This window comes from Chionomys nivalis, chromosome 17 (genome assembly GCF_950005125.1).
Source record: "Chionomys nivalis chromosome 17, mChiNiv1.1, whole genome shotgun sequence".
Lineage (NCBI taxonomy): Eukaryota > Metazoa > Chordata > Mammalia > Rodentia > Cricetidae > Chionomys > Chionomys nivalis.
The window spans coordinates 40,310,818-40,325,162 of record NC_080102.1 but is presented as its reverse complement, the minus strand read 5'-3'; the positions used below and the strand labels follow the sequence as shown (position 1 = coordinate 40,325,162).

Sequence of the window (14,345 nt, the reverse complement as noted above, 5' to 3'; positions counted from 1 at the left end):
CAGGCAGGATCTCTGTGAGTTCAAAGCCAGCCTGATTTACATAGCGAAACCCCGTCTTTAAATGATAATGAAAAAGGTGGGGATGTAGCTCAGTGGTAAAGCACCATCTTGGCCGTGTGCACCATCAAAAATATAATGACGAAATAGATGGTGGACCTGAAAAGCAAGGTGATTGATGTTCCCAGATGAGAAACCTAGGACTGAGCATTAACATCAGTGCTTTACATTTTCAGGTGGACCGGAACAAGGGCCAAGTGTGGAAGGTCTGAACGCCCCAGGGAAGGCTACAGTAGGTAATATGCCAAGGGTCCAGGGGTCGTCTTTGAATTCTGCCCGTCTCAGTTCTTACAGTGTTCAGCATTGTGACTGAACCCATTCCTGAGTTTTATCAGGCAAAGCTGCTATTCCATTTAGCCACTGTAGCTGTGCACCTTGCAGGGGCTGGTTCACAAACGTGCCCACTGTATGAGCTCAGAGCCCCGCACCACCCTTCATCAGACATTCAGCATTTTCTCCACGTTCTAAACTTCAAAGCCAGTGTTCCATTTTTAAGGAGTTATAATCTGATATTGATGTGTATTAATTTTCATGTATTGGAAAGTAGCCACACTGATGAAAAATAACTAAACCTCTGGTCATTTTCACCATCTGTCAGACTTCTCAGTCAGGAGCAGGTTATGAAGCATGTGCAATAGGAGTCTAAAACAGAGCTGTGGAAAAGAGAGTCCCCGTGGAATCCTTTTCACACTTGAAGTCTAGCGCTAGTCTCTTCTTAGAGCTGAAGATTGCAGTCTGCTACAGCAGGGGATTTACATGCTCCCCTTCCCACCATAAGGGTTCGTGCATGCATTCGTGCGTGTGTGTCTTGGAGTGGGATGGGGCTTCATGCATGTTAGGCAAGGGCTCTACCACTGAGCTGTACCCCCAGCCCCAGGCTTTATTCTTCCTATGCCACCAAAATGTAATTCTAAAACCAGAATATATATCTGTGTATTAAAAATTATACAGAAAAGCTGGGTGGTTGTGGCACACTCCTTTAATCCCAGCACTTGGGAGGCAGGGGCAGGCAGATTCCTGTGAGTTTGAGGCCAGCCTGGTCTACAGAGTGAATTCCAGAATAGCCAGGTCTACACAGAGAAACTCTGTCTCAAAAAACAAAAAACAAAACCAAAAAATAAAATAAAATAAAATGATTCAGAAAGTGATATTTTAAAGAAACTATAGAGCGTGTATTTTTGTGAAATTTAGAAAATGCTGATACTAAGACCTTAGGAAAGGCCAAAAAGCAGTGAAAGAGGCAGCTACTACATGACAGGCTGGGGGCTGGAGAGATGGCTCAGTGGTTAAGAGCATTGCCTGCTCTTCCAAAGGTCCTGAGTTCAATTCCCAGCAACCACATGGTGGCTCACAACCATCTGTAAAGAGGTCTGGCGCCCTCTTCTGGCCTTCGGGCATACACACAGACAGAATATTGTATACATAATAAATAAATACATGACAGGCTGCTTCTCATGATTCAGTCAGTGGCGGGATGCTAAGATCTGTGTGTAAGTCAGTAGGAAAACCCCAGCCCGGGCTTTAGTTAGAGCATAGTGCTAGGCCATTTCCTGTTTTTATTTTTTTAAATATTTATGTATTTCATTTTGTAATAGGTATTTGGCCTGCATGTATGTCTGTGCACTGCATGCATGCAAAAGCCTGCAGAGGTCAGAAGAAGGGTCAGATCTTTTGGAATTAGAATAACAGATGGATGTGAGCTACCACGTGGGTGCTGGGATTCAAACCCAGGTCCTTTGTAAGAGCAGCCATTGCTATTAACCTCTGAGCGGTCTCTCCAGCCTCCAGTTTCCTGGGTTTTTTGGTTTTGCTTTTGGGTTTTTTCTTGTTTAGTTTTTTTGTGTTGTTGTTTTTTTGTTTGTTTTTGATTTGGTTTGGCTTTTGGTTTTTTAAGACAGGGCTTCTCTGTGTACCTTTGGAACCCATCCTAGAACTCTCTCTGTAGACCAGCTTGGCTTTAAACTCACGGAGATCTGCCTGCCTCTGCCTCACAGAGTGCTGGGATTAGAGGTGTCAACTACCACCGTCTGACTCGATTTTCTGTTTTTTTTTTAAAGATTTATTTATTTATTTATTATGTATACAATGTCCTGCCTGCATGTGTCCCTGCAGACAGAAGTTGGCACCAGATGTTATTACAGGTGGTTGTGAGCCACCATATGGTTGCTGGGAACTGAACTCAGGACCTCTGGAAGAGCAGTCAATGCTTTCACCATTGAGCCATCTCTCCAGCCCCAGTTTCCTGTTCTTAAGGAGCTGAGGCTCAGTGGTGGAGCACTTGCCTACTAGGTTTGATTGCCAGTAGCACCGAGCAGTGGTAATGGTGGTGATGATGGTAATGGTGGTAGTGAGAATGTTGATGATGGTGATGGTGATTACCATGTGTGAGGGGGTGCAGTAAAGAAAATGTCAATATGACTGCTCATTTTTTATTGTGAATAAGAGCAAGAGAACATCCAGAGGCATCTGGAAGAGTCCAGAGCAGAGAGAAGAAACAGATCAGACCTAGCCAGGACTGTCTACTAGAGAAAGGAGAATAGTGTATAGGGAGAGAGTAAGAGGATAGATAACAAGGGATAGAGTTAGTACATTGAGGCTGGGTTGAGGTATAATAAAGACAGCAGTAATCTGAGGTGGGGCGGGGCAGGGGCTTTGAGGGACTGAGGAAGCCTAGAGGCCAGCATGGGCTTTGATATGCAAGCACAGGTTTATGTCAATGGAGCGTATGTCAGTTCTACCAGAAGGAAGGGAAATGACTCCTTTTGGCAGGTGGGAATCAGTTGAACGTGACTTTTGTCTAACTACCAAAATTTCTCTGTAGCCCTGGCCATCCTATAACTGACCTCAAACTGACCAGACTGACCTCAAACTCACAGAGATTCGCCTGCCTAGCAACAAAACCATAAGCGGGATAACAACAACACAAAAAAATGAGGACTGAGGTGTAGCTCAGCAGCATGGTGCTTGCCTAGTATTCCTGAGTCCCTGGTTCAATCCGCAGCATCAAAACTGTTTTTTAAAAGAGAAAACAAAGACAGGGGTGCAATCATTACTTGATTGTCAGGGCTCTGGAGTAGAAGAAAAGATCTTGACGGGAATGGGGCTCATGACCTAGGACACCTGGCCCAACTCTGGGAACTCCCCTGCCTCAGACAGTGCAGTCATCTCATCAATCTGATAAGGCTGCATGGAATGAGCAAAATCTTCTGAAGTTGGGGCCACAAAGCTGCGGTTTCTCATCACGTAGGAGTGCTCTGAAGATTGAAGTTGGAGGGCTGCTAGGCTCTGTCATCCCCTGGGAGCAAATGAAGAGAGGATGCCAAAACCCCATCACAGAATATGGCTGGAGCCCAAGGCTGGACAGAGCTTAGATGGCATGGGGTGGGGCAGTGCTTCCAAGGGCCACGGACAGCAAATAAGGCTCAAGGTAGCAATAGACAGCAAAGAGGCCACAAGCAGCAGAGAAGGCATCCAAAGAAACCATAGGAACAGGCTAGAGAGAGGGCCTGATAGTGAAGATCACTGGCTACTCTTGCAGAGAACCCAGGTTCAGTTTCCAGTCTGTAACCCTAGTCTCGGGCAATCTGATGCCTTCTGGCCCCCAGAAACCCCAGGCACACAGATGGAACACAGGTAAACGTGCAGGCAAACACCCACACACAAATGGAAGCAAGAACCCCAGGAGCAGGCCGGCTCCTCTGCTGATAAAGGAGCTCTCAGCTGCTTCCTGGAGAGTGAGTAAATGAGAAGACAAGGTGGTGGCCCTGGGGGAGAGCCTCAGAGCAAAGGTACCTTGGCCAGTGCCAGCTGCAAGTGTGCAGGGCTGTGCAGCTGCGGTCAGGCTTGGGTGATGGAGCATCCCAGTGAGGCGCTCGAGTCTCAGCACCTCTCAAAACAGGCATGTGAAGACTGTTTATTTAAGAATGTTGGATTTCGCCGGGCGGTGGTGGCGCACGCCTTTAATCCCAGCACTTGGGAGGCAGAGGCAGGTAGATCTCTGTGAGTTCAAGACCAGCCTGGTCTACAAGAGCTAGTTCAAAGACAGGCTCCAAAAACCACAGAGAAACCCTGTCTTGAAAAACCAAAAAAACAAAAAAACAAAAAAAAGAATGTTGGATTTCTATGTCAGTCATCACGGGTCACATGTTCTTACCTATATGAGAGAAGGACTTTTGAATTCTTACGTGCTTTAGAACATAACATAACCATATAGTCTTTGAGAGTTAGAACTCTTTAGGTCTGCTAAGAAAATTTGATTAAAAATGGTCTTCCCAAGAAAGGGGTTCAGGGTTCTTGCAGATATGGGGGATCAGGACAATAAATGTTTAGGGGTTGACATTAGGCTGTATCACACAGAGAAAGAACCCCAAGTCCAGGCCTTGTCTCACCTGGGTGATAGCTGTACTTTAGAAGTTCTTGATGCATATAATTCAATAGGAGAGTTAGCTCCTCTTAAAATTATTTATTGCACTTTAGTTATCTGTGGAGTGGGGTGCATGCTATGGCATGTGTATGGAAGTTAGAGGACAGCTCATAGGAGCCCACCACATGGGTCCTGGGATCAAACTCAGGTTATCAGGCTTGGCAACAAGTGCCTGTACTCACTAAACCATCTCACAGAAGAGTGGGGTTTTTTTTTTTTGTTTTTTGTTTAAAGATTTTTACTTATTATGTATATAGGTTTCTTCCTTCATGTATCCTGCAGTACAGAAGAGGACACCAGATCCAGATCTTATTACAGATGGTTGTGAGCCTCCATGTGGTTGCTGGGAATTGAACTCAGGACCTCTGGAAGAGCAGCCAGTGCTCTATTCCTCTGAGCCATCTCTCCAGCCACCCAGAAGAGTGTTTTTAATGCTTGTGGAGAGCAGGTCCTGGGATAAGCACAGACTGTTTCTCTAGTGTGTACTTAGAGCAGGTGTTTGCTCTGAGCTGCAGTGGTATATGGTTATACCCTGACTCTGTGCTGATGAAGCCCTGGGAACCTGAGAACATGCCTGACAACATACACAAGCAAGGCATCTTATTTATAAGACACACTAGAATAGAAAAGTAATGCATAAAATTCTATCTGTCTGACTTCTTTTTTCCCCCCTTTGGCAGAAGTTTCATCTATTATAAAAAAGAAACCAAATCAAGCAAAAAAAGGAGTAAGTATTACATTGTGTAAAAAATACAGGAGTTCCCCTCTTCTGCTTCTTCGGCGTACACATGTGTTTTCTCTGTCTCTTTCCCTCTTTCTCTCTCCTCTCTCTCTCTCTCTCTCTCTCTCTCTCTCTCTCTCTCTCTCTCTCTCTCTCTGCCTCTCTCCCCCAATAAAATGCTTTATGCCAAAAAAAAAAAAAAAAATACAGGAGTTTGACTCTAAAGACTAGAGATCCATTTTCTCTTATGAGTTTTTTTTTTTTAAAAACTGGCATATACTCACTGCACATGATACTGGCTTTCATAAATCACTATGATGGTACATGTCTTTAATCCCATCACTCAGGAGACAGAGGCAGGTGGATCTCTGTGAGTTGGAGGCCAACCTGGACTACAGAGTGTGTTCCTGGTCAGCCACAGCTACACAGCGAGACCTGTCTTTAAAAAGAAAAAAGGAAGGAAAAAAAAAAAACTATATTGTGTAGATAGAGACTGTGCTTTCCTTTTCCAGCCACTTGGAAACTATCTTAATTACAACACTGTTTGGCCAATGACTCAGGTGTATTTCTAGCTAGCTCTTACATCTTAAATTAACCCGTTTCTATTCATCTATATACCACCGAGACCTTTTGGGGGGCCTTATTCCATCAAACCACATTATCCTGGAAGGAATCTACAGATTCTCATCTCCTGTGAAAACAAAAGCAGAACCTCTTTTACACAGTAGCACATCCTTAGACTCAAAATTTGAAGTCAAGGTACTTTTAAAGTATATATGTTGGTTTAGCTTAGCAGCCCCCAGAATCAAATGTCTCTCTGCAGTCAAAAAACTCAAAAAAAAAACTGTAATAATATACATAATCCAGACTGTGTATTTTCCATCTTTATGTGGTTTAATTTTCTTTACTCCTTTAATCTATGACTGTCTGTACTCTTTTATATTACTTTTACTATCTCTTTAAAGACTTTGTTTGATTTTTTAAAACTATTTATTTTTATAACTGTCTATACTCTTTTTCTTCTCTTTCACAAGTGTACGTACATTTATCCAACACTATGACCCATTCAGAGGTGTTCTTCATCTGAATCTGTCTTTATTGCATATCTGTAATCATTTTCTGAGTAGGAGCGCTTTTTTTTTTAATGCTAAGTGGATGTAGCTAGGACCAACTTCGTGGCCCTGTCTGTTTGCTCCACCCAGTCCAACATGGTGGACTGTTCAAAGCCTCTACAAGCCATGCTCATGGCCCCAGCTCCAGGGACGCAGCGGGTATGTTACCATTAAGCAATTTGTAACACACTGCTCAAAGACCCCATTTAAGTGCTCTGTAGCAGAACCTCCTGAAAGAACCAGAGTTGTTTGTTCTGCCAGCACAAACCAGGAAGCCAGATCTTAAAGAAGCTGTGCAGTTTTGCCACTAATGCTAAGTCAGAAAACCTTCTCATAAAGGAGCCGTGCCTCTGCTTACCACTAGCAAACAGAGCCCACATGAGAAAATGCTGCTACCAAGAAGCTGTACTTAACTCTGTTCTTTTGTGTCTAGAATTCCTTCCTAAGCTCTCTCAGGTTTTATGTGGATGTAGTTGGCCCTTGTTGAGCACCATTTTGTAAACAGAGACTGCTTGTTTGTCTCCTGGCTGCTCAGAGCCAAATAATCATACAGAAATTATATTAATTATGGCACTGCTTGGCAAATAACTTAGGAATATTCCTGGCTAACTCTTATATCTTAAGTTAACCCATTTCTATTAATCTGTGTACCGCCATGAGCTGTGGCCTACTGGTAAAGTGATCTGGCATCTTCCTACTTCAGTAGCTACTTTCTGACTCTGCCTGCTTTCTCTATATATCTCTGTTTGGTTTTCCAGCCTAGATTTAATCTGCTAAGTCATTGGCCAAAACAGCTTTATTTATTAACCAATAAAAGCATCACATATACAGAAGACATCCCACATCACTTTCTTTTGTGTCCTGCAGAATGTCTGTCAGTTTCTTTGGTGAAGAAGGAGCCCTTAAAGGATCATTCTTTCTTTTGGAAGGTTTAGAAGTTACTTTTCTGTGGGTCTTGCATGTCCAGTTCATACAGCATACTACCAAGCAGTCCAGGAAAGAACAGTTTCTTGCCCAAATGACTAGCCTTGTCACATTGAAGGCAAATTCCATAACGAGTTTTTCGATGCCCATCAACCTCTCTGAAGTGATTGGTGCTGCCAGAAGCAGACGTGTCTCACTGTTGAGAAAAGTCTTAATTTCTTAAAACACTTTAAATGCCATATTCTGAAGATCTTTGAAAGATACATATCTATCTAAAATATATCTCTGTACATTTAGAAAATCTAATATGGGGGCTGGAGAGATGGCTCAGCGGTTAAGAGCATTGCCTGCTCTTCCAAAGGTCCTGAGTTCAATTCCCAGCAACCACATGGTGGTTCACAACCATCTGTAATGAGGTCTGGTGCCCTCTTCTGGCCTGTAGGCATACATGTACACAGACTATTGTATATATAATAAATAAATAAATATTTTAAAAAAAAAGAAAATCTAATATGACTACAAGTTTGACTGTTACAGATAACTATTAATCCATAATTTTTAATTATACATTACACTTTTAAATGAGCTGTATAAACATAATACCTTAAACAAGAGTAGAAATATACATATAACAAAATTGACCTTAAATTTTTATCAGTAAACCAAAGTCCATACCAATATATTAATTTCTTTATCATATCCCCTTTTTTTCTTTAGAAAGACCTTGACTGTCATCATTAAACCCTTATTATCAACCCACTTTAGATGAAAACAAACGTTTATAAACAATATTTGGGAATGTGAGTGTAGTTTTTTAGACTACTTCCTGCTGATTGGGGATGCTGGTAATCAGGTCTTTCATGGGGTATCCTGTGTGGTTGGTTCATTTCAGCCAGTAGTCCTGAAGCTGTCAGGGGTCTTGTTTGGTCAAACCATATTAGCTGGTAAGAAATCCACAGCTTTCTATACTTTGTGGAAACAAACACAGAACCTCTCTTCCAAAGTAACCTGTCCTTATACTTAAATTTTGAAGTCAAGACACCTTTAAAATATATATGTTGGTTTAGCTTAGCAGCCCGTACAATGAAATGTATTTCTGTACTTAGCTCATTCACAGTCAAAAAATTCAAAGAAAACACAATAATATACATAATCTAGACTCTTTGTGTATTTTTATTTTTTAATTTTTTTTTTTTGGTGGGGGGACAGGGTTTCTCTGTGTATCTTTGGCTGTACTGGACCTCACAGAGATCTGCCTGCCTCTGCCTCCCAAGTGCTGGGACTAAAGGGGGTGCCCAACTACTCTATTTCCTTTTTTTTTTCCAGGACTTTATGCTTTTTCTTTTCTCTCCCAAGCCTATGTATATTTTTAAGCACACTGTAAACTACTTAGAGGTTTGTTGTTTTTTTTTTTTTCATCTGAATCTATCTTTACTATATATCTCTTTTTCTGACCACATTTGCTAAACAGTATGGCTAGGATTAAAACTGCAGCCTTGGCAGCCGACTCCACCCCATTCCTTACCTTTTTGAGAATCTAGCTTCATGGGAGCCACATTTATTGTCACAATTCTGTGGAGTTTCTAGGTCCATGTCACCACCAAGAAGCCTGATTAAGCACCATCTAAGTGTTTAATGGCAGAGCCTCTTAAAAGAGCTGCAAGATTTTAGCCACTAATGCTGAGCCAGGAAGCATCCCTTAAAGGAGCTGCACCTCTGCTTGCTGCCAGCAAACAGAACCTACCAGAGAAAAGACACCTACCAAGAAGTTGCACTTGACTCTTTTCTTGTCTGTCAAGAATCCTTTTTTTTTTTTTTATGGGGCTGGCCAGATGGCTCAACGGTTAAGAACACTGAGTGCTCTTCCAGAGGTCCTGAGTTCAATTCCTAGTACCCACATGGAAGCTCAAAACCTTCTATAACTGTAGTCTGATGTGATCTGATGCCCTCTTCTGGTGGGTGGAGGTACATGCCAACAAAGCATCCCTATACATAAAATAAATATATCTTTAAAAGAGGGAGAGAAAAAAAGAATCCTTTTTTTTTTTTTTTTTTTTTTAAAGATTTCACAAGCTTTATGTGGAGAGTCTTGCTAAATGTTTGGGGCCTGTTTGTAGGCACAGATTGTGCTTTTGTTTCCCCGCCATCCAGACCCAAATAATCACATACAAACTATATTAATTACAACACTGTTTGGCCAATGGTTCAGGCATATTCCTAGGTAGCTCTTACATCTTAAATTAACCCATTTCTATTAATCTTATGTATCCCCATGAGGAATCTTTCTCCTTTGACAGCTACATGGTGTCTCCTTGACCCTGCCTACTCTCTATATATATCTCTGTTCAGATTTTTTCACCTGGCTTTACTGTGCTAAGCCATTTGGCCCAGACAGCTTTATTCATCGACCAGTAAAAGCAGCACATATACAGAAGGACGTCCCCCATCAATATTGGAATTCATCTTGCCCTGAGCAGAGCAGTGCCTTCACTTATTTTGAGCCATAGCACAATAAATGTGGTGGTTTTGTTCAGTGAGTATTATACTTCGTATTTTCTAGAATACATGTTTAACCTTGTCGTCTGGTCTGTCTGTGGCCAAGTAGAGACGCCTGTGAGGACCAGAGGGTGGCTTTGTGAAGAATTCTCCCTTACAGCGATGCCTGCAGTAAGGGAGTCATTCTTGCAGGCAAGGGTTGGGGTGGGAGCACCCATACTCCCCCTCTTCTCCTATACCCACTCCAGCTCCACCTCACTCGGCAGTCCTGGATACTCCCTTGATTCCCATGGATCCCATGTGTTTCATTCAGTGTCATCATCTGTGTGTGGGGTAAGGAGACTGCCAGCCTCACTGAGGAGACTAAGCAGGAGAAGGAAATGTTTGTCACAGACCTGGCAGGTCACAGGCCTCAGAGTGTATTGCTGCAGTTATAGGTTTTAACTCTGGGTAGAATAAAATCTAACATATATTGCAGCTTGGAGCCAAAAAAGGAAGCTTGGGAGCCCAGAAACTGACGAACGCATCCTTCACTGAAATCGAGAAGCAAGCACAGGCCGTGGATAAGAGGAGGGAGCAGGAAGGCCTGGCCAGGAGCGCACCGAAAGAGGAGTCCATGTGAGCTTCCTTTGCTTCTGCCGTCTATGCTTTGACTTTTAACTTGGTTTGTTTTCCAGGTACCCTGTATTTTTGGTGAGTGTGCTCTTCAGGCATAGTTTCATGAAGGCTTGTGTTGGTGCGTGTGGGAAGGTTCAGCACTGATGGCTCTGGGAAGCAGCAGTGGACCCTGGGGGAGCCATGGGCGGGAATGGTAGACGGGGCACAGTGTCAGTAAGATGCCAGTTGTTATCCAGGAAGGCAACTACAACAGAAAGACAGGCTAGAGCAGAGGTTCTCAGCCTGTGGTGCACGAACCCTTTGGGGGTCAAACAACCCATTCACAGGACTCACCCAAGACCATTGGAAAATAAGATATTTACATATAACTCACAACAGTAGCCAAATTACAGTTGTGAAGTAGCAATGAAAATAATTGTATGGTTGGGGTCACTACAACATGAGAAACTATATTAAAGGGTTGCAGCATTAAGACAGTTGAAAACTACTGGGCTAGTGGCCCAGTACCCACTTAGCATGCGTGAGAGTCTGTAGTCTGTCCCCAGGACAGACAGACTGTCGGGAATGCTGGTAGGACACAAGCATTGTAAGGCTGTTGGTAGCAATGGGAAAGCAACTGAGGCTCGGGCTTTAGCTCAGTTGAAGAGCACTTGCCTGGAATATACAAGAGCATTCCCAGAGCATGCGCCCCCCACAGCAGAGTAGAAGGAACCTGAATGTGTCTCCTGAATAAAGGATGTGTGTCCTCACAGTGTGATCTGATAGCTAGGAAAAGAATGAATACCTGGATGCACATTGAAAGTTTACCCAAAGGAAGAAAGCACACACAAAACTACACAGTGTGATTCTCCCCATAGGAGATGTCTAGCAAGCAGATCAGAGGTAGAGGCCGAGGAGGGAGAGCAGGTACTATTAGTGCAGAGGAAAAGACAGCAGGGCCCTGGGTTTTAGTTTTGTTTTGTTTTTTAATGTATCTGTTTGTGTGTGTGCGCGCACACATATACACAAAGTCACTACATGTGTGGAGGTCAGAGAACAACATGGCAGGAATAGGGAGCTCAGGGATCAACTTAGGTTGTCACACCAGGTGAGTCCCCCCCCCCCCCCCCCCGGCTGGGGAGCTGTATGGACCATCTCCTGTGAAGTCTCATTTATATGTAAACTGTCTTCCAAAGAGTCTTCTTTCTGTGGAGTCGTGTTTTTGTGTGGACCTTCTGCGAAGTGTTGTTTCTGTGTGTGCTGTCTTCTGCGGAGTCTCGTTTATATATAGACTGTCTTCCAAAGAGTCTTGTTTCTGTGTGGATTGTCTTCTGTGGAGTCTGATTTTTTTTTTTTTGTGCAAACCATCTTCTGTGGTGCTTGTATCTGTGTGGACTGTCTTCCATGGAGTCTCATTTATATGAACTGTCTTCCAGGGAGTCTTGTTTCTGTGTGGACTGTCTTCTGTTGTACTTGTTTCTGTATGGAGTATCTCCTGTGGAGCCATGTTTTTGTCTGGACTGCCTTCTAGGGAGTCTTTTTTTCTGTGTAGACTGTCTTCCAAAGAGTCTTGTTTCTCTGTGAACTATCTTCTGTGGAGTCTCGTTTTTGTGTGGATTGTTTTCTGGGGAGTCTCATTCTTGAGTAGACTGTCTTCTGTGGTGTTTGTTTCTGTATGAACTGTCTCCTGTGGAATCTTGTTTCTGTGTAAACTGACTCCTGTGATGTTCTGTTTCTGTGTGGACTGTCATCTGTGGCATTCTGTTTCTGTGTGGACTGTCTTCTGTGGTAATTGTTTCTGTGTGGACTGTTTCCTGTGATGTCTTGTTTCTGTGTAAAGTATCTTCTGTAATGTTCTGTTTTTGTGTGGACTGTCTTCTGTGATGTCCTGTTTCTATGTGGACTGTCTCCTGTGATGTCCTGTTTTTGTGTGGACTGTCTCCTGTAGTGTTCTGTTTCTCTGTGGAATATCTTCTGTGGTGATTGTTTCTGTGTGGAGTATCTTCTATAGAGTCTTGTTCTTGTGTGGACTCTCTTCTGTGGAGTCTTGTTTCTCTGTGGACTGTCCTCTGTGGTACTTGTTTCTGTGTGGACTGTCTCTCGTAGGATCCTCTTTTTGTGAGGACTGTCTTCTGTGGTGGTTATTTCTCTGTGGACTATCTTCTGTGGTGATTGTTTTTGTATGGTGTGTCTTCTGTAGAGTCTTGTTCTTCTGTGGACTGTCTTCTGTGGAGTCTTGTTTCTCTGTGGACTGTCCTCTGTGGTACTTGTTTCTGTGTGGACTGTCTCTCGTGAGATCCTCTTTTTGTGTGGACTGTCTTCTATGGTGGTTATTTCTCTGTGGACTATCCTCTGTGGTGATTGTTTCTGTGTGGAGTATCTTCTATAGAGTCTTGTTCTTGTGTGGACTCTCTTCTGTGGAGTCTTGTTTCTCTGTGGACTGTCCTCTGTGGTACTTGTTTCTGTATGGAATGTATCTTTTGAGATCCTCTCTTTGTGTGGACTGTCTTCTCTGGTGGGTGTTTCTTTGTGGATTGTCTCCTGTGATGTTTTGTTTCTGTGCAGACTGTGTTCTATGATGTTTTGTCTCTGTGTGAAGTATCTTCTATGGAGTCCTGTTTCTGTGTGGACTGTCTTCTGTGGTACTTGTTTCTGTGTGGACCGTCTCCTGTGATGTCTTGTTTCTGTGAAAAGTATCTTCTTTGGAATCTTGTTTCTGTGTGGACCATTTTCTGCGCTGCTTGTTTCTGTGTGGACTGTCTCCTGTGATGTTTTGTTTCTGTGTGGACTGTCTTCTGTGGAGTCTTGTTTCTGTGTGGACTGTCTCCTGTAGAGTCTTGGTTTTGTGTGGACTGTCCTCTGCAGTGATTGTTTCTGTGTGGACTGTCTTCTGTGATGTCCTGTTTCTGTGTGGACTGTCTTCTGCGGTTCTTGCTTCTGTGTGGACTGTCTCCTATGATGTCCTGGTTTTGCATGGACTATCTTTGATGGTGACTGTTCTGTGTGGAATATATTCTGTGGAGTCTTTTTTCTGTGTGAGCTGTCTTCTGTGGTGCTTGCTTCTGTGTGGACTATCTCCTGTGATGTCCTGGTTTTGTGTGGACTGTCTTCTGTGGTGCTCTGTGGATTGTCTCCTGTAGTATTCTGTTTCTGAATGGGCTGTCTTCTATGATTGTTTCTGTGTGGGCTGTCTCCTGTCATGTCTTATTTCTGTGCAGACCATCTTTAGTAATGTCCTGTTTCTGTCTTGACTGTCTTCTGTGGTGCTTGTTTCTGTGTGGACCATCTTCTGTGGGATCTCTTATCTTCCTGTGTTTTTTATCTGCTTTAGCTAGAATTGTAGTCCACTGAATAACGGGCAAAACAAATGACCCTGATTTGTGAGGTTCTTTCAAGGTACAGTTTAGATGACATTTATTGAAATTCTGACAACAGTACCTGGAGCACAGTAGGAGTTCAGTTAGTGCCACTGGCACGCAGCAGGTGCTTAGCAGTGTGACTTGTTTCTGTTTGTGCTGACGTTGGTTTGCTGAGTGAAACTCAGAGACTAAGCGTGGATGGTTTGAGATTATTTTCCTGTTGAGCTCTCAGAATGCCAGGGGCAGCACTGACCTGTGTAGACAGACTTTCTCTATGACAGGAGTCAAGTGGAAGACTTGAATTTCTCTTTTCATTGCTTTCTGACCAGGGCAGAGGCAGCTTAGTGCAGCTGTTGGGAAGTGGCTCTGCCTGTGCTGCCAGGGCTTGAAGTAAACTCAAAAGCCTGGTGAGACAAGAGCTGCGGGATGCACCCACGCCCTCCTTTGTGTGATCAGGAAGCTGGAGAAGCAGGACACAGAGAGACTAGCATGAGATGCTGGCCACACCCACCTTCCATGTGTCTGTCTTTAGGATACATTGAAAACACATTGAAGAGGGCTTAGCTTGCAGCTTGAGGGTGTAGTGGTACTTTCTCATCATGGCCACCAGCCACAAATAAGAACATAGATACTTAGTATCAATTATTACACCAGTC

The 14,345-nt window shown here is 43.3% G+C and overlaps 1 protein-coding gene across 2 annotated transcripts in view; it reads left to right on the top strand.

Annotated features, from left to right (window-relative positions):
• Arfgap3 (ADP ribosylation factor GTPase activating protein 3) overlaps positions 1–14,345 on the top strand; it is a 52,551-nt gene that overhangs the window by 23,832 nt on the left and 14,374 nt on the right. For both annotated transcript variants that reach the window (XM_057792224.1, XM_057792223.1), the window contains exons 7-9: positions 234–293; positions 5,161–5,207; positions 10,212–10,351. In XM_057792224.1, the coding sequence (XP_057648207.1) occupies positions 234–293; positions 5,161–5,207; positions 10,212–10,351 (247 nt within the window). The remainder of the gene's footprint in view (positions 1–233; positions 294–5,160; positions 5,208–10,211; positions 10,352–14,345) is intronic.